This window comes from Atheta coriaria, unplaced genomic scaffold, assembly GCF_025399875.1.
Source record: "Atheta coriaria isolate IRGN ID8LTWV9N9 unplaced genomic scaffold, Caltech_Dcor_3.1 hic_scaffold_10_pilon, whole genome shotgun sequence".
Lineage (NCBI taxonomy): Eukaryota > Metazoa > Arthropoda > Insecta > Coleoptera > Staphylinidae > Dalotia > Dalotia coriaria.
In genome coordinates, this window is record NW_027045452.1 from 1,676,458 (window position 1) to 1,695,842 (window position 19,385).

At 39.3% G+C, this 19,385-nt stretch overlaps 5 protein-coding genes across 7 annotated transcripts in view; 1 reads left to right on the forward strand and 4 right to left on the reverse strand.

The window, feature by feature from the left end:
• Positions 1-618: 618 nt before the first annotated feature.
• Cul5 (cullin 5) lies at positions 619-3,475 on the reverse strand. 2 transcript variants are annotated; one of them, XM_065313615.1, is made up of 6 exons: positions 3,279-3,475; positions 2,882-3,214; positions 1,782-2,842; positions 1,417-1,716; positions 1,022-1,358; positions 619-937 (listed from the first exon to the last, which is right to left on the reverse strand). In XM_065313615.1, exons 1-6 carry the CDS (start codon positions 3,285-3,287, stop codon positions 650-652), a joined length of 2,328 nt encoding a protein of 775 aa, XP_065169687.1. In that variant the 5' UTR covers positions 3,288-3,475; the 3' UTR covers positions 619-649. The 2 variants fall into 2 exon arrangements, with proteins under 2 accessions (XP_065169687.1, XP_065169688.1); XM_065313616.1 differs by having other exon boundaries at positions 1,782-2,827; positions 3,279-3,473.
• On the reverse strand, positions 3,278-7,381 carry RhoGAP54D (Rho GTPase activating protein at 54D). 2 transcript variants are annotated; one of them, XM_065313618.1, is made up of 6 exons: positions 6,971-7,381; positions 6,754-6,908; positions 6,485-6,694; positions 5,699-6,417; positions 5,175-5,540; positions 3,278-5,007 (listed from the first exon to the last, which is right to left on the reverse strand). In XM_065313618.1, the coding sequence occupies exons 1-6, from the start codon at positions 7,093-7,095 to the stop codon at positions 4,576-4,578; spliced, it is 2,007 nt and encodes a 668-aa protein (XP_065169690.1). In that variant the 5' UTR covers positions 7,096-7,381; the 3' UTR covers positions 3,278-4,575. The 2 variants fall into 2 exon arrangements, with proteins under 2 accessions (XP_065169690.1, XP_065169691.1); XM_065313619.1 differs by lacking the exon at positions 5,175-5,540 and having other exon boundaries at positions 6,971-7,380.
• Positions 3,751-4,559, forward strand: LSm1 (U6 snRNA-associated Sm-like protein LSm1). Its single transcript, XM_065313620.1, has 3 exons — positions 3,751-3,905; positions 3,975-4,159; positions 4,223-4,559. Exons 1-3 carry the CDS (start codon positions 3,851-3,853, stop codon positions 4,394-4,396), a joined length of 414 nt encoding a protein of 137 aa, XP_065169692.1. The 5' UTR covers positions 3,751-3,850; the 3' UTR covers positions 4,397-4,559.
• Positions 7,382-7,818: 437 nt separating the features above from the next.
• On the reverse strand, positions 7,819-13,843 carry LOC135800756 (mucin-2-like). The gene is made up of 6 exons (XM_065314075.1): positions 12,003-13,843; positions 11,811-11,961; positions 11,121-11,756; positions 10,726-11,059; positions 10,058-10,289; positions 7,819-9,934 (listed from the first exon to the last, which is right to left on the reverse strand). The coding sequence occupies exons 1-6, from the start codon at positions 13,841-13,843 to the stop codon at positions 9,742-9,744; spliced, it is 3,387 nt and encodes a 1,128-aa protein (XP_065170147.1). The 3' UTR covers positions 7,819-9,741.
• LOC135801431 (transcription factor SPT20 homolog) overlaps positions 13,712-19,385 on the reverse strand; it is a 46,380-nt gene continuing 40,706 nt past the window's right edge. Inside the window, exons 5-6 of the mRNA XM_065314925.1 lie at positions 14,599-14,834; positions 13,712-14,535 (exon numbers count right to left, since the gene is read on the reverse strand). Coding sequence (XP_065170997.1) covers positions 13,843-14,535; positions 14,599-14,834 — 929 coding nt within the window. The 3' untranslated portion in view covers positions 13,712-13,842. The remainder of the gene's footprint in view (positions 14,536-14,598; positions 14,835-19,385) is intronic.

The following is a 19,385-nucleotide window of genomic DNA, read 5'->3' on the forward strand; positions in this document are numbered from 1 at the left end:
CTTTTAAACCCCGGTCACGTCCGATTCTAGTATATGCTGCCGACTGTTTATCGAATATAAATTTACTTAATTATGATCTGAAAAAGCAAGACAAGTCGCAATGAACACGCGCGATTCACCCAATGGCCGGAATGGAACTGCGTGTGCAGCGAACTGCACACACGACAACACGAGGTCACTATCAGTATTGCGCGATACGTTCGCTAAACGTAACAAATAAACTGTTTACAAACAAGCATCGCACGGATACCTAAACTATGAATGCATAGCAGCGCTAGTTTTGGTACTGCAAGCGCACTCGGCAAAATTTTTACGGCACCCCACCTGGAAATCATTCTGCTTGCGCAGCAAATTAACTTAGCTGAAAACGCACCGAATACATTTGACCACCGGCGAAATTCTAGCGGATCATATACATTACATTGATTGCGAATGATATAACTCGGACTCTTCACCTCTTACTCTAGCTTACATAACCGTAATCTGTCTATCTCTGTTGCTGGAACTGACAATAAAGAAATGACAATCAATGTGATGTACATGATTAACTTACCCATATTCTACGTCAACTTTTTAAAAATACTCTGTAAGCAATAAATCAAAATTTGAATCAATAAGTCAGTAACAAAATTTTATTAGCTATAACAAATCACGCCACATAAATGAAAGTATTAATGTCATCATCGTCCCGACGCATATACTTGTGTTCTATAAGCCATTCGAGTTGTTCCTTAATCATTTTTTTCGTAGGTAGGAACATGTTCTTCAAAATGTCCACCAGTTCCGTCTGAAGCGCTGCATTTGTTATGCGCTTTCGCATTTTCAGAATTTTAATTATAGCTTCCTGTGTTCGCAATATTCGTAGTTGAACTATTGATTGGTTGTCTTCCATCTGCGACCTCTCCGTGCTTAATTGTAGTCTTCCGATAAGATTAAACTAAATACACAAAATTATGTAGTAATATTATATCATATAAGAAAAAGAAAAGAAGAAAATAATATATAAGTAACCTAAATATACCTTTCCGCGTTTTTGAAGTTTGCCATTCTTCACAAGTGAAAACTCCTGATTAATCCAAAACAGCGTATTCTCGCTAAAATCTTTAGGAGCACTCACTGTTGGCGAGAAGAGCAGCAATTGCCGCTTCAGTTTAGGAAATGCTACCAACGACCAAAGCGTTCTACGTAACTCAGCGTCTGGAAGTTCTGTAGCAAGCCTGAGATTTTCATAACTGACCTTTTCCAGCGGCCGCTGATTCCACGCAAACAGCACAGCCATTTGGAACGTCGTCACGTCCACATCAAACTTGCCAACTTCGTTCGTAAACGTGATTGTTCCATTGCTCATATGATGATACCTTATAATGATAATATATAATTATATGTACATTAATAAAAACATATTTAAATACATACCATTGCAATTTCCTTCCTGAATGTTTCTTCTTGTAGAATTCCTCCACCTCGGGTATGTAATCTTCTAACTCCACCGGAAGACTAACAGTGACGCGCTCAGAACCACGCGCCCATGCGCCAGCGTTGAGAATTTTTATATTTATTGCATCGTGGCGTGCAGTCGACATTCGGAAGACAGAGTTCAAATCCTCACTCACCTTGATATCTTGGAACATCCTCGCTAGCTTATTTACGTAATCAGCGGGCATTCCTACTTCCCGTAACCATTCCACCATGTCTTCTTCTTTTTCACTATCCGCACTAATGAAAAATATGAATAATTTAATAAACAAGTTTTACTAACAATCAATATTACTATGAATTACCTCGCATCCAAAATCAGTCTTCTAGTTAGATGTGCCTTGTGATACCGCATAAATACATCCTTATTAGACACATACTTTAATACTAGTAGCACGTCTCTGAGCCGAGATTCGATCTCCTCTGAAGTAAGCCTTTTCGAGAGCGGCGTCCGCCTTAACAGCATATCGCAATAATTTGCAAGCAACTCCGGACATTTACTCTCGGGCGCCACTGATTTTGGGCCCAGATTCTTGCCGGTGTTCAGTTCCAGTCGAAAAACATTCGTATCATTCACAACTGACTTGAACGCCTTGTCTCGAGCAGTTAAAAATCTCGGATCGTCCGAGAATGCTTCGTGTACAAGATTGCTAAACTTACGAAACAAGTCCAGTAGACGCTCTACGTACTTCTCGGAGTCTTGTGTGATAATTTCAGCGGCGGCTTCCATATCCGCCAATCCAGCGGCGGTGATATGTTCCTCCAGTTCTTGCAATACGGGTGGCACGCCTTCAGGGACACGTTCCAACAGTCTGAACATCAACTGCAAACGATCTGTTTCCCCGGCTTTTATCAAAGGTGCGCATTCAGCGAGTAGAATCGGCAGACTATTGCCTACCAGCACTTTTACACAACATTGAATAACTGCGTTACTGCCCGCTTCAAGATAGCGCTGTGCTCTGGCTTCTTCTTCTCGCAGTTTTAAATCTGCGTAGCGCATATAAGATTGAACGCCGTTGTGATCTAAGTGCTCAGGTGCCTTTACCCGATAGAACATTTCCGTGCTTTTTATATAAGCCGCTTCGAAATTATCTCTGTAAATTTGCATTTTGTCCTCGGTGTTTGAGCAGAGATTAACGTACGATTCTCGAACACCGATTACTAGTTGCGAGTCGAATGCTTCACCGTTACGCTCTGCATGCACCAACTTCATAGCACTATCCTGTAACCTGTGTTTAATGTCACGAAAGATGCTCTCATTCCATGAATCTAACATTAATTTCCTCACTATACTCTCATCACTTGCACCCTTTTTACTGCTTGTACTAGATGTTGCTGCACTGGGCTTTGCCTTAAACATCATAATCTAAAATTAGACTAAAACACATCAAAACCTAACTCCTACCTGTAATGATGTCTCAAGTTGTCTGAAAGGTGTTGGCAGATAGTTGCACTGAGTGAAAAACTTCCTCCATTCAGCAATGTATGCTTTCAGGAGTGCCTGCTCCTCGCGATGTGCTAACACACGCGCCTGTGCTTCCTTGATAAATTGAACTATGTCCTCCTGGAGGCTGTCGCGCAGCTTGGCTGCACCTTTTTCATCCCACAGACACACCAGATGCACATCATAAAACAGCTCTTGCCACTCGCCGGGCGAAACCGGCTCCTGTTTGAGCAGCTTGAGGACGATTGGCCGCATCGTTGGCCATTTGTCCTCGAATTTTAACTGGCCTTTTTCCTTAAAAACCGCACAAAAAACTCGTTACGTGAAAATGTTTACTTGAATTTTTGGTAGAGTGTACCTTCAACATGTTTGCCTCCTTGGGTGAGTGATTAAAGTCTAAGTGAGCCGAGAGCGTCCGTGCAGCATTGACGGCGATGGTGATTGATTAATCTCATGCATAAGTCATGATTTGGGCAATTATCATAGTTTGGCCCGTGCGGATGCTATGATTTCGTAGAAACCTCGGACTGTATTTGTGTTTTGCAATAAACTTTGGTTACGAATCTGACAGCGTCGGATGACATTCAAGTTTGGAAACATTTAAGGTGGTTGAACCGCCTAGTACGCTATTTCCACATTAGATGACGACAGATCTCCTTTAAAAAACTTCTTGAATCTTTTGTTTCAGTTCATACAAAAAATAAATAACATTTGTTTTTGGTATATAACTAAAAAAACCTTATAAAAAAATTCGCTTTAGAACGAAAAATAAGCGCTACTATATTATTCAGAGGAAAATGATGTTGTAACGGTTGCCTACTTCGGGCTTTCACTAACTTCTAACCTACCCATGTTTTTACACTTTTGCCGTTACAAAAACAGTATCGGTATTCTCGTGCGATTTGCTATTTTCAATATTTTAACGGCACAATGAATATCAAGACTGAATTAGAAGGAACTGCACATCTTTTAGATCAGTTGGATAGTAAGTAAAAACAAAACACTGTCTGTCAACTAGTTACAACCAAAAATATTTGCACTTCTTTTTTTATAGAAAAACTAATGGTATTATTGAGGGATGGTCGCACATTAATAGGCTATTTGCGCAGCGTTGATCAATTCGCCAACTTAGTTCTACACAGAACCATAGAAAGAATTCATGTTGGCAAAGAATATGGTGATATTCCAAGAGGAGTTTTTATTGTCAGAGGAGAAAATGTAGTACTATTGGGTGAAATTGTAAGTGCATTTTATTCTTCTTACATTATTGTTTCTGTTATCTGACAGAAATTATTTATGCAGGATGAGGAAAGAGAAGCAGGACTGCCTTTACAAGAAGTGTCTGTAGATGACATCCTGGATGCACAAAGAAAAGAACAGGAACAGAAACAAGAACAACAAAAACTCCTCTCAAACGCGTTAAAAGAAAGAGGCCTGCAAATGATGCAAGACCTAACGCATGACGATTTGTTTTAGAATATATAAGTTTATAGATTATTTTCTGTTACATAACTTAAAAATACTGTAATATGATCACCATACTCTTGGATCGGTACCGCGTCCGTTTGATTGTTTTATGTTACAATATACGCTCCAAGAATTGAGATAATTCGCGCTTCGATTAAAAGATTTTCTATAACTATGTACACTTACTCCTAAAACGAAGTTTCGTACACGATGGGCTCGCCCTGCTCGTTATACTGCTTCGGTTTTAGCACCAATTGTTTCTCCTCTTCCATCGAGCTGTCCGGCACGTGCCCGTCCATGCATTGTAATAGCGACGCCGTCATTTTGCTAGCGCTGATGTCTTTGAAGTTGGACGTAGAGCTGTAGTCATCGGTGCGGCTGGAAAAGGAGAGATCGGTGGGCGAGGCGCTCAATAAACTGCGACTTTGTAGGTACTGGCGGAAGTTACTCGCAAGAGAGCCGTCATCCTGCGACGTCGCCATGTCGGATTGGATATTCTCGTCTGTCTCTTCGGCGAGTTTATCCATTAGGTTCGGCTTATCAAACGCAGCGAGTGTGTTAATATTTGTGCCAGAAACGACGACCACTGGTTTTCGGCTACGCGGTGTCATCATTGTCTCCTAAGCGAAAAAAAAACATATTCAAATTGGCCGCCATAATTTTGCCAAACAAATTGGCAGCACATATAAATATACACATAAATAAAAGAATTTAAATTAAGCAAGGTAAGTTTTTGCATAAAAACAATGATTAGTAAAAGCGTTTGCATTCGTATTAGTCGACTCACTTGCATAGCTCTGCACATGCGCTGCGTGGACCTCGTGATGGGCGACATACTCTTCCTGTCCTGGTCCTCAGGCGTAAACACAATCTCGGGAATATCGCGCAAAGGTACACATGCGGGCGTACTGGTCAAGTAAGTATTGCGCAGAGCATCATCAGTGCTCAATTCAGGCTCGCTTAAACTGCGCTTGATGCTGTCAGAGTTGGTGTGTACAGTCTGTCCGTCAGTTTCGTTGTTGGTCAGATTCTCCGTGCTCAGATTGGACTTGCGCAACTTTTTCGCAAGAGTCTCGTCAGTACTTGCGTCCGAGGAATTGTCACAGTTGCCACAAAATAAGCGTCCGCGTGCCGATCCGTTCGATTGGGGACTCTATTGTGCGCGTAATTGATTGTTAAACAAACAACAAACACGAGCGTAACGGTAAAAGAGAAACAAAAAACAATCAGAGGACAAAGCAAAGATTTTCACTTGCGATGCAGACAATCACAGATTAAAAACATGCTGAATTTGTTAAAATTATTACTTACATTGAGGATTTCTTCGCTGGAGGAACGCATTTGGATAAAGCCGTTTTTCTTCACGCTTTTGATGAGGCCCTTTTGAAAAAGGTGTTTCTTAATGGAATCACCCAAACCTTTGTTTTTCTGTACACCGCTGCGGATGACTTGCAACGGTGTGCCGTGGCCATTCTCCTTATTAAATTGTTTAACAAGTTTACGTTTCTTTGATGATTCTGGTAAACTTTGAATATGGGCATATAATTGAGCAAGTGCCGTTTCAGTCGGATTCGATTGGTTTTCTTTGGCGGTGCGTTCGTGATCAACGAAACTAAATACCGTATTCGCCGTGTCGCTAATTGATTCATTGAAACATTTATTCGGCGAGAGAGCTTTACGTCTATCTCGTTCTTGAATGTAAGTTCTGATATCAACCGCGAGTTTCGGAGGAATTTCAAACAGTTGAGTCGCGTTTTTGATCATAAACGAAATAATGCCCGAAAGCGTTTGGGAATTTAAATGCAAAGTTTCGGGCGAGAGTTTTCTCGGACAAAGAAGATGCGGTGTGAAGAGGGTTGCCAGATTGTCGGCAGACATTTTGTTGTGGCCCTCGTATGATGCTGTTAAATGAAGTAATTCTAAAACATCTTTGAGTAAGACACGATTTTCTGATGGGAGCATCAGTAAAAGTAACTGGAGTGCTTGTAGAAGGCGTTCTTCCTGGGCTGGTGTGCCTAATTCACACAAATCTGTAAAATGTTTAGTTTAAAAGAATTAAATACACCTTAGTAAAACTTAGAATTAAAATGTACAAACCTGATATTTGACAGTAAGCAGGATAATGTGCTTCTGACAATAATGGTTCAGGCAATTCAGCTAGAAAACCTTTCAGAACTGAAGCACAATCATGAACACTATATGTACCCTCCTCTAAACATAGTGTAGTGCCTTGATTTAATAAACTTCTTAAATCATGTTGTCTATTTAAAGAACCAGTTCTTCTGAATACACCTTCTTTGCAAATATCTAAAATACAATTTAATTATTAAATAATTTAAAGTCATTAATTGCACTTATTCACATACTTGGTTCCCTTTTTAAAAATTCTATCAACTGATACACTTGACAAATGCCTTCATGAGTCAATGGAGCACCTTCCATGATGCCTCTGCATTTTGACTTCTTGAATGGTACTAGGTTCCACTTCTTCATCTTGGTTTTATCCACAAATGCATCATTCCTAATTCATTAAATTCATAAATTCATTGTATTGTGGCTTGAATTAAATTCTGATCAACTTACTCATCTGTTGTTAAATCCAGTACAAATGACAAGTGCATTCTCACCAAGATTATGAATTGCTCTAGGTTTTCACGTCGTAACTTCTCCGCAAATTGTGCGTCGGTTAAAGGGGCGACGTTAGCCATGCTGAACAATTCCCTTTGTAAGGATTGTTCAGCGAAGCCAGTAAGGCCGGATGTAAGCACTATGATTTAGGTTATATAGAAAACACCACTCACAACACTTAAACGCGGGTTAAAGAATGCCATTGTAGCCGCATTACACGTATGTTAATATTATCTATGCGTACGATCAATTAAAAACACTTGCTACACTTATTTTACGGTGTTAAATTCATTCCAAACACAGTGCTTGTTGCACTTGCAATCAACAGTTATTTTCTGTTACGATTTGATTTGATTTTGACAGCTGCACATTGAAAGAATCTGCTTTACCGACTCACTCGCAATGATTAAAATGAAAGAAAGAAACAAAATAAACTCTCTTGTAGTTGAGTATAATACAAATCTATAACTTTTTACGTAATATTTTCATATTATATAGATAAAAATTGATAATTTGGTTTCTTTAGTTTAATTTCTGACACAGTACGACACCTAGTGTGAATTTTAATAGTTTACGTTTACTGAATTTATGTGTACTCCCCTGGATTGAGGATTCTATAACAATAACAATAACTATAAAAAAACTGAAAAATGGAATACCATAAAACTGAGATTGATGCAGTGCCCGTGACTAAAGAACTTTATTCACGGCTTTGGCTGTTTAAGTTTAAAGTACCACTTTTTGTATCTCAAAACCTTTGAACAACAGGCGCTTTAAAGGTAGAAGTATAAGTTTCAATATACTTCATTATAATTGTTGCTTTTTTTATTAATGACACCGGGCTACAATCCACAATTGTAACATAGAAACAGGTACCTCTAAAATATATATGTTTATACTATGTACACAATCAATAATAATAGAAATGTATGTATAATAAAACTATATGCATAATTAATAATTAAACTTGTTTGCAAAATAAATACTATAATAAAAGAGGTTCATCGTCGTGTGCTTTCGCAAATTCATCCGACGTCTTCATTTATCTAATAAATCATTCGACATACCTAAAATACCGTTGGCGCAACTTCCGCGTTCGACAGTTTGTTATTACTTTACAATAAAACTAAGTGATGTACAGAGAAGATTTACAAAGAACAACTAATAATACAACTCGAATGTACACGCCGGACGAATCACATTCATCACATTCGCCAGTCAACTAATACAACTCAGCTTCGAAGCAATCAATATTCGTCATCATCAATTAATAAATCAATAAATAATTTTACATTTATAAAAATATTTTATATACAAATTTATACTTATTTGTAATTAATTTAAGAATAAATTTAAACGCATCATTTCTCCACACATTTGACACTCGCATCATCCCCCAATCAATAATTTTCCCAACATATTCAAGGTCGACTTTTTACTTTTTCGAAGCTACTATTTCCTGCATGCATAAATGACTTAAGTTAGATACTTAGTTTGTTATCAAAATTTTGATTATGTCTGTGTAGGTATCAGTTATCATCTAGTGTCGATATTTATATTATGTACATTTAATGACTATCGCATCAATGTGAAATTTTGGATTAAGTACGAGCACGAACAGAAAAAGCATTGCATTTTTACTGGCTGCATGGCATGGCTTAGCGATATCGGTTACTATTTTATGTTATCATGTAATCGTAGCACAAATAATGGCGCAATTTACACGTTTTGATTCGCTTAATAAAGTGATACTAAAATATGTTTGCAATTCTTCTGTAATATGAATATTTCTTGTTTAATTATTATTGTAGAGTGTATTCCTGTACTGTACTTCCGGTTAGGTCTATTAGTGTGAATGTATTTGCATCGGCTGATTGTGCTGGTGGTTCGGATCGAATAAAACAGGAAAAGAATGCAACTCCATTATTTATCACAGTGTAAACATGTTCGTGGATTCAATGGAATGCAAAATTTAATTAAACAATTGATAATTCATGCTGCAGTTACTTCATTTGTTTGTTATTGTCGAATATTGTTTGTGTTCGTCACAATGACTAGTTTAATTCGTGGATAATGATAGTATTTTTTATAATGTTTGGATAATTACTTGTTTGCACATCTATAAATTCCAATTAACAGATTCTCTATGGAAAAATCGACAATAATCAACGTAATATGTTTGCATTTTCTTGTTTTATACGTTTTTGTGTTCATTGTTTCGATTGCGTTCATTCAACGCTAAATAACTTTACTTTTATATGAAAGCCCAAACATTTTACATCCAAATTTTGTAGTGTTCCAGTCACTCGAGGAAATTTCCAATGGTAGCTGATGAGCAAAAATCTGTCAAAGTTAAAATACAAAGTATACCGATGAATCTTCACTCATGAGCTGAAAATAGTGTTTGTTCCCTCGTGAGACGCCATCTTGAACAACCTCATAGTAATGTAGTTTAGTTTTGTTAATCGTAAATTGTATATCTTCATAGTTGTTCAAATATTAAATGCTACAAATGTAATAAAACTGTCCATTTATGGCTTATCCTAATTGATTTTCCTAAATTCTGTGATGCAATGCATTTGACGCCTTTCTTTTAAAATGTATATTCAAATTTCTTAAAAATCTGGCGTTAGCTTAACGTCATCTTTGGTAATCATGATTTAGTTGTATATTAGGGGGTGATTAAATGTGTTTCGTAATTTTCACTTAAATCGTGTTGGTCAATTTCATGTCTGCCGACTACTACGCAATCGTCCCGCTTTCTTCTTGTCTTCATTCTTGTTCTTTACATCAACTGCTTTACTTTCTGAATGTGTTGATTCCACATCAGAAATTGGTTTGTCTTCATTTGATATCCGATCCAGTTCGGCCATGGCTTCTTGAATAGCTTTCTCCAGCTGCGCATTCAACTTACGCCCCCTATAAGAAAAAAAAACAATAAGTTATAAACCTATTTATTATATTTGGGAATGATTATAAACTGCAGTTTTATTTGCATAAATTTAATTGGTGTGGCTTTAGCTTTATTTTGATCAAACTCACGTCCTGGACTTCTTGCTCGCTCGATGATGAGCATCTAAGCCCTCGGTGAGTGTCTGCAATACACTGGGATCAATGTCGGTGAGGGCCCTGTCGCCGCCGCCGAACCACCGGACGGTGACCGCGTCGCGGCTTTTCACCGCCATCAGTTTACCAGGCCATGCCGGACAGCCTTTCGCCGGGCCCCATACCAGGTCACCCTCGACAAATACATTCTTTTGTAGGCCCGTCATGTCTGTCGAAACAGTGCGATTTGAATCAATTTTGTAAGCATCCTATGATGGTGCCATGTGAGAAGCCAATTTTGAAAGCCGGTCCAAAGCAGATGTTTGATGATGAAACTTTTTGTAATGCTGTTTAAGGTGATAGATTGAAAACAAAAACCACACGGGAAGTGAATGAGGTTGAGAGGAGCACAATACAGACACCAGGTTGATTTTAGTTAGCCACACCAAGTAAATTTTCACACACACGCAGATCATTTTGAACTGAATTCGTTTCAGGCAATTGATCCAGAAATTGTTTGCAGAAGAAAGCCAAAAACCGCTGTAAAACCCTTTTTGTCATATGTACCCAATGCGAATTGATGCTTATTTGTGAATATTAATAATGTTGATGGCGTTTGAGTGATGATTGAAGCATTTTATTACACACGCCTGATGTCCACTTACCGTGATGATCGTCGTCATCGAACAATGAACGAGAATGACGTGTTTCCATTACGATCAAAGTGTCACTATGTTTTCTTTTCGGTTTTTCAAAGTTGCGACTGCTCACTACATTGTTTTCATGCCCTTTGTGCATTCCATCTGAAAGGAAATGCATCATTGTTGAAGATTCCGCATAGGCAACTCGTGTGGGTGTAGTTTTTCGAAGATGGGAGTTTAGAGCGTTGATATCAGTAAACTCCATCTTGGAACCGTTTCGCCATATTGTCGAGTCGAGATCTTGACTTGCCATTTCCGCGGAATCCGGCTCACTGCTTGATATGCAATGTACCATTGCCTATAAAAGTAAAAAAAGTTTAAAACATTATAATTTTAATTAATTGTAATTCACTACCAACCATTGTTGATGAACAATTTGAAGGTGCTGGCGATAATCCGTCATCAGTGCTGCCAGTATGAGTGGTGGTGTCAGCGGTAGGAGGACTTTGGCCACCTGCAGCCAAAGGACTCAGAGTTGTTGTATCCGGAGGGCTTCCAGCACTAGTACTGCTTGTATTGGTTTGGCAGAATGTAGTCACGCTATGTGCATGCCCATTAACCGCTGTTTGAGTGGACACACTATTCCGATAGTTGATTTGTTGCTGTAAAGGACTTTGCCGTTGTTGCACCAGCACTGTCTGTATGTTTTGCTTATCCGAAGATATTACAAAACCTTCTACGTTTTGCTGCACATTTTGTTGGACACTTTGCTGTAGACTTTGAACATTGTGTTGTTGTGGTACATGTGGTTGTGGGGTGCGTTGCGTGTGGCCATGTGATTGCGAACTGTTACTTTGATTCGACAGCATTGTGGTTTGCTGTTGGACAATAGTAGTGTTTTGTTGCACATAGGTGGTGTTCTGTTGATTGGTGGTAGATTGACTTGCAGCTGCAAGATTTGCGGGTACCATCAATGTTTGTCCGCAAGTAAGAAATTCCGGCTGTTGTACGGACTGTTGGACCGTGGTTGGACGAATTTGAGGACTGAAAGTGACCTGGAATATAATCAAATATAAAAACCGCATTGATATAATTTAATAGAGTAGTACCTGTTGTCCAGGACTGACACTAGCAACCAAAGGACTCAGCTGTCCGTTAAATTGAGCCACAAATTGGCCACCTCCAGTTGGGCTGAGAAACTGGGCACCAGGGCTATGCTGCTGTTGAATTATTTTCCTTGTGGCCGAAGAACCATGCCACCTGGTAATATACTCTGACCATTTGTGGAACCCACAGTAAACATTGGATTGTTAGTTTGAACAGGCGTAAGAACATTCTGTCCGTTCACGTTTTGCAGCTGTAATTGCATACCAATGTTGGTATCTTGTACAATAGTGGCGGTACCATCCGCGTTCATTACCATTCCAGCGAGATTCGTTGGTAGAACAAACTGTTGTATCGTCGGGAAATTCTGTACCATCCCTTGTGCCAAATTTACTGGTTGTAATAAATTAATGGGTTGTGACTGGGAGTTGATAATCTGCGCAGTGTTCGGCATCTGCCCATTCATAACAAATTGAGGGGCACCACCCGCTTTACCAGGAACTATCGTCAAGGCCTGCATAACAGGTGTGGCTGTCAATCCCTGAGGACTATGCATTTGAATCTGTTGCGGGAAACCAACCACGCCTTGATTTTGTTGCGCCGCTGCTATTTGCAGCATAGAAGCCACAGTTGGAGTAGAAACCTTCCGCTTTTTGCCTTTCTTGTTCTTCTCGGGGCTCAGAAGACTAGGTTGCAGTTGTTGTTGAATGACATTACCAGTAACAAGCTGCGGTTGCAGTTGTAATTGGTTCATACCATCCATAGTCATGGTGACACCAGGTTGCAGCACAAATTGCCCTGGAAGTGCATTCACTAAAACAGTTTGCTGACCCAGGACCTGCTGTGCAACAGCTGGTATCATCTGAGTGACAGAGGCGGTAACATTCGTAATCATTGGGCTAACAGATATAGGTGGCATGGATGTTTGTATTTTTGGTGGAGGCGGCGGCATTTGTTGTTGAGGTTGTTGTTGATGAGCATGCTGAGCATTCGTTGTAGCCATAATCAATTGTCCACCTGAAGATACCAAAATATGCCCAGGCGGCAAACCCTTCTGTACAACTTGAGGAGATAAACCTTGCAAACTAATTGTAGAATTCTGTGACTGCGGTAGTTTTATACTGCTCACGATATTCTGTACCATTTCCAACGGGGAACGTGTTGCAGATTGCTGTAATCCCGCTGGTGACGGATTCGATATCGAAACAGTAGCAGTATTTGCTTTTCCAGCCAAAACAGAAGTGATGGTATTACTTCCCACAGTTCTACCACTCGCCATAGTCGTAACAACACCTCGTCCATTCTGTAGACTAGTCGAAAACTGCACCTGTGGATGTGTATGAGACTGCTCCACATAAAACGCATCCTGTGATGGTGATCCAGATGTACCAGAAGCCCCATCATCGCCTTCCAAAGCAATCGGGCTTACATTACTGGTACTGACAGTTCCACCTTGAATCGGTCTCGAATCCGGTGAGTTCTTTTCCATATAATTGGAAGACGTAACCGGATCAGGTGTACTCGGTTGACTACCCGCTGAATTAACACTAACGCGTCCATTGCCGATAATATTCGTTGGCGAGGGCTGATGATCACAGTTCGTGCACTTGGGTGGAGCAATTAAAGCGCTTGCACTATCAGGATTCTGCGTTGGATTATACACGTTGGTCTTCACATTGGCCATCTGCGGTTGTCTGTATGGTTTAATGTTGCTAGGCAACGGCACTCCTGATGTTGGTGGTGTACCAGACTGTGAAGAAGACTGAGGGCTGTTACACACAAAACTGTTAACACCCGTTTGTCGATTAATTGTGTTATTTAAAAGCGCAGTCTGTTGTGCAAGATAACCGCTCGGATCTTCTAAGAAGGAAGGACTTGAACTTTCAGACGTGATCTGCACCACCCGCGAATTAGTTTGGTTTATATTCGGAGATGGAGACTGCTCAACATAACGCTTCTTCACTTTGGTTTTCATTTTCTTTCGTTGAACTTCATCGGGCCAAACTTGAATTTGTACCTGAGTTGGTTGTCCTTGCATCAGCTGATTATTAACAGCCTGTGGTTGGTGTTGATGTAAAGGTGGTACCCGTTGATCAAAAACATTTTGTCCAGCGGGCGAAACAGGCGCATTGGGACTGGGGAATGAATAGGTATTCGATTCCAAACTTTTTGTGGTTGAGGTTGTAATTGCAGTTGTTGCTGGTGGTGTTGCTGCTGTTGTTGTTGTACTAAATGCGGATGTTGTTGTACCTGTAGTTGAGGTCTGAAGCCATTCGGTACAATATGTCGTACCGCCTGTGGAGGTATACCCTGATACACTTGTCCATGGTGCACATAGTTCTGAACCTTTTCAGTTTTGATCGGAGCAGGTGAGGTGGATATACTGACTGGAATCATAACAGGCCGACCGGGACCACTCGGTTCGCTAGGTTGGCCATTGATAAACACACGTTGCTGACCCGCAGCTACTAAATTTCCAGTCGGGATCAAAACCTGCCCATTGGAACTGATAATTTGTCGCAACGGCTGCGGGTGTGATATGTTCTGCTGATTCTGTGCCGAGAGAATCATCTGATCCGTAACTAGAGGTGAATTCAAACGCGCATCAGCTGTATTTGGATTCACATCGGGTTGCTGCTGTTGTTGTTGTTGTTGCTGAGCATTTTGGTAGAAAATTTGTTGTTGACTACTGATTAGACCTTGTGATGTGAGGTAACGTTGCGCCAGAATCTGCAAAAAATAAATTCAACATCAGACAATGAATTGTAAAAGTTTTGTAAAAATATAACATACCTGCTGTTGATTGGGCTGATTCGGCTGCTGTTGATAAACATTATCTTTGGTTATGAATTGCTGCGGTTGCGGCGCCGGCTGCGGTTGGTGTTGGAAGATTTGTAGCTGACTGTGGCCCACTTTGGGATTGATTTTCTCGCGCTGTGCGGCCAATATCTGCGAGACGGAAACACCGCCGGCCGCCAGCGGCGCGCTCAATTTCCGCTTCTTCTTTTTGATTACCATCGGATTGCAATCTGCAACAAGCGAATTTCGTTTTAGTCAATGTACACACACGCACACACATGCGCATAGTTAGCAGCCGTAACTCAATTGCACATTGACGATGTGCGCCGTAAATCGCGTGACCTGATTTTCTAAACTTAGTTTTATTGCTGTTGTTCCGCGCTCGGCGAAATTAAAATTCTCACAGCTCCGACGAATTGCAGAATTGGAACAGGCGGACGATGTAAAATTAAATAATAGCACATGCAGCGCATAAACTAATAATGTCGTTGGTGTCGAACGCATTGTTTCGAGAACGTAGGATTGCGCAAGACGAAATTAATTGGCTGTGGGACGATTTCGCAAGTGCACAGAGACAAACACACACAAAACGCACAAGCACCCTTCGTGTCAATAAAATACCTACATTTGAAATTCAATGCGCACATTTTATTACATATTTATTATGACAGGTTTATACGAAAGTGAGTACGAAATAATAACGTCGGCAGAGCGCATCAAGAAAAAAAAAAACATGCAAGCGCAGAAAAAATCATCATCGCTGGACGAGAAACGTAAAATATTGGTGAGAACAATGCAGCGCCGTTGGTGCGTCGTAAAATTTTACGATCTGCTCTTATTTGGACAAAACAGTCGCAGCGGCCGCACCGAGCAAAGGAATAAGTACGCGTCGTTTGCGCACATCGCTTCGATGACGATAATGAGAATCGACGATATCTTATTACAAAATCTCACAAACCAATAAATTTTTACCTTCTCGCCGAGAGCCAGAGAGACCACGCCGCCATTCCGTTATTAACTTTTATGTGTTGTCATTTTTTGCGATGTGATTTAATACTTTTCGACTTTGTTTGCATTACCATCGGACGCAGGTGGATTAATTCAATCAGTCAATTTGAATGTGGCTAATTCAATTTACCGCGTGCGATTGTAATTGCGATGATAAATTAATGGCGGCGCTCGACGCTCAAATTGCGATTGCTTCATGAAGCAGAAATAAAGAGCGCCGAACGCCGAGGTGGAGAACAAGACGGACGCGGGACGAGAAACACGGTCTATTAAATGCGACGTCGGTCATAAAGATCCGAGCAAATTAATGTGCAACGTTGTGTTTCATCGAGGTGCCTCGGTGGCTTTCAGAAGCCGCAAATGGCACCGCAACTACCCATACCCATGATGGTGCAAAAACAATGCAATCTTAAGACATTTCATTAAAACAAAACTCATCAAGAGAGAGTATCGTCGTTAATTTGTACACAATTAAATTGCATTTTGACATCACATCATAAACTACAAATTAAATAAATTATGTAACATTTTCATGTGTTTATGTACATAGAACCTATTCAACTTTGCTCATTATCTTCATAATCGTATAATCATCAACGCATTCAGTTTTGTAATTAATCCTGATATGAAAATTATGAATTACGCATTAATTAAACACGTTAGATGATAATTTCTTTGTAGAATACATTACAAAACACATTTTCAAATATAAAGTTTCACTTTAATTCACTTTATAGCTGAAAAAAAAAAAACTGCACATATTTAATTAGTTAATTAGTTTTACGAGGATATTTTATTTTACGGCGACATTATTGAGCGAAGATTAACATAATCACGTTCGCGTTTCGAATCTTTTAATCTACAATTAAACGTGTTTTATGTTCTTGCATCGACTTTCCAAAAGCGGTGCAATTGGCATTTAAAAAGTAAAAGATTTACTTTACTGTAATTCAAAAAACTGTTGTTTAAGATATAATTTTTTAATAAGAAGAAAAAAATGTAACAAATAGTTTTAATCTTAATATTCAAGTTATTACCCGTGTACTTAAGATAATTAAATTATCTTACACATGCAAACATACGAGCGAACAAAGAAAAACACCATCGTAACTTTGTAAGTAGGTACACACTCGGTACTCACGTGCTTGCGCACATATTTGATTACAACTTGCACAACTTGAAGTGACATGTAGAATCGTAGAAGATACTGAATTTTAAGATAGCAACTGTGTTTGTGTTTCTGTGCGTAAGCTCAGAATGTAGATACATAGCGAATAAACAAAGTAATGAAAGTTTCAAGTGAATTTCTATTTGTTAGCGTGATTTGTATACTATAATATAAAAATAAATCGGAAAATGTGTTGGTAGGCGCATAACTCAACAACGCCTAGACCAATTTGGCCAATTCTTTTTTTAAATGTTCGTTAAAGTCCAAGAATGGTTTTTACGGCGAGAAAAATTCGAGTAATTGCCGGGAAAACCCGAAAGACAGCCTTTTTCAATAGGATAAAATTTGGCATTGAGATTCAATCATAGTTATAGTTAAATAGTTGAATCCGAGATGGCGCGCTGAAGTGCATTATAAGCAATTCTTTATATAATTAATTTCTTTAAAATGAAATTACGAATCTTATTGATAGAATTGACACATACTATGTCTAGAACAAGAGAGTAAAAACGAATTACATTTTTATTAAACATCGCATAAAAAAATAAAACTAATACGATGCAATTAAGTTTCTCTAAGTACTCCTCCGATGAAGGTGAAATATGACTGGCGTTTGTATCTTAAGCGGCATTTAATTAATTAGCTCGCGCCAGCATAACTCTGCGCAAATTACCATATCTTTAGCAATTTTAACACAAGCGCACAATTATTACCGTCATTAAAGTTCTAGTGAGGTGCATAATGTGCACATGTGCACAGCCGCCGTATGACCACCATCAACGCCGAGAAAACAACCGAAAACATTAACATTAATCACGACAACAAAACAGTTACAGGTATTTCTAGTATTTATTAAACATCTACAGTTATGTACTCTTGTTCGTTTATGGTTTTATGCGACACAAAACATCAGCTATTTCACTGTGTGCAGCTAATGAATTTATTTTATGATCGGATTTGCTGCTCAATTAAAAATCCGACAAAGCGCAGTACGATTTATATAAATCGTCGTTTGCCATCTTGCGCGCATAAACCAAGAATAGAAATACGTGCGACTGGATGAAATAACAGGCTGTAAGTGTAGATATTTCCTACTTCAACGCATAATAGAATTGCATACCTCAAAAAGTGCCAATAAATTTCCTCCAGACGAAAGAGAAACACAAAGAAAAAAATTCTTTGTTATTTTATGAATACCTCAATATTTATTTTATAATTAATTTAATTTAAAATGTGTTTCCAAACGTGCTGATTGATTGTGATAATCAGCAAAAACGCAAACACAGCCGCTCATAATCCGCGCCGAGGAGCGCAGGACAAAACATCCGAGTTAATTAAACCTTATCAAGGCGCATTCGGCCCCGGCGTTGTTACCTGCTCGTGGACGCGGAATGTATAATTAAATTTCATACTTGCAATAAACTCGCTGGATCCCGCCGTTGACGGGCGGCAATTTTATAAATGCGCGCTGCGCTCGTTTGCACCCAACAAATGACCGCACTAAAATAATGCCGGCTGAACAGAGCGCTTCGATTTCACTTTGCCGAGCGCATTAAAACGTCGCGTCGCGCAGACACTCACCTATTGTACGCCCGCTTGTTTTATTACTATTGCGAAATGCTAGTTTTCAGACAAGCACGCAGCACGAAAAAAAAAGTGTTTGACGTTTGAACCCGAATAACTGCGCAGTGTAATCATATTCATTGCACCTATAAATTATATTCGCTGAAGTTTCTTCCGTGAAATTAATGCAAAATAGGCTATTTCACTGCCTTCAAATTATAGTTTCGCCATAAAAAGTATCATACGTCATTCTACAAAACTCAATCTATCCATATACAAAAAGAAAGAGAAATTCGTCAAGTTTTGAGCTCTACAGCTTTAAAAAAATTTAAAAGCAAATAAATGCATTTTAGCGCCATCTAGCACAAAATTCTACAAATAAAACTCTAATTGACACCCTATATAAATTTTTATCCCTAATTTCACCCCTTTCAAGTTATATTTCTGCGGTAAAAAATATCGTATATCATTTTCCACCACCAGATCTACCTCAACACCAAAATTTATCAAAATTCATCCAATAGTTTTTCCAGCAAAGCGTTTCAAACATACAAAAGTTACCCAATTAAAATATTAGTACAATTCACAGCCCTAGAGTTGTAATAATACTATTTGTATGGTATATTGAGACAGGATTACTAGACTCGAGTGATTGTAATCATATTACATCAACATTAGAGCATCATCCAATTAATGCCAACTGAATCTATTCATCATTGTGTTTGCGTCGCGTCGGCGCGGATTGCGCGATAATAAATCTCCCTTCGTGCGAGGCTGACGTTGTCGTCGCCCCTTATCAACACCTCGGGGTACGACCAAGCCCTTCTGCAACGACTCGTTAGACTGCCACAGTCGTAGTCATGATTGTAGCAAACTAATGCTGTTACAGGTGTAGAGCCTAATCGTACCAACCCGCACCCTCTTGTTTGTAATTTCGCATTATTCGATTAGGATTTCAATACAGCAATGTGTCTATAATCTCATAACACATAATAAAAGTTAATGCGTCTTAATAAAATCGTAAACAAAATGAAGATAAAGC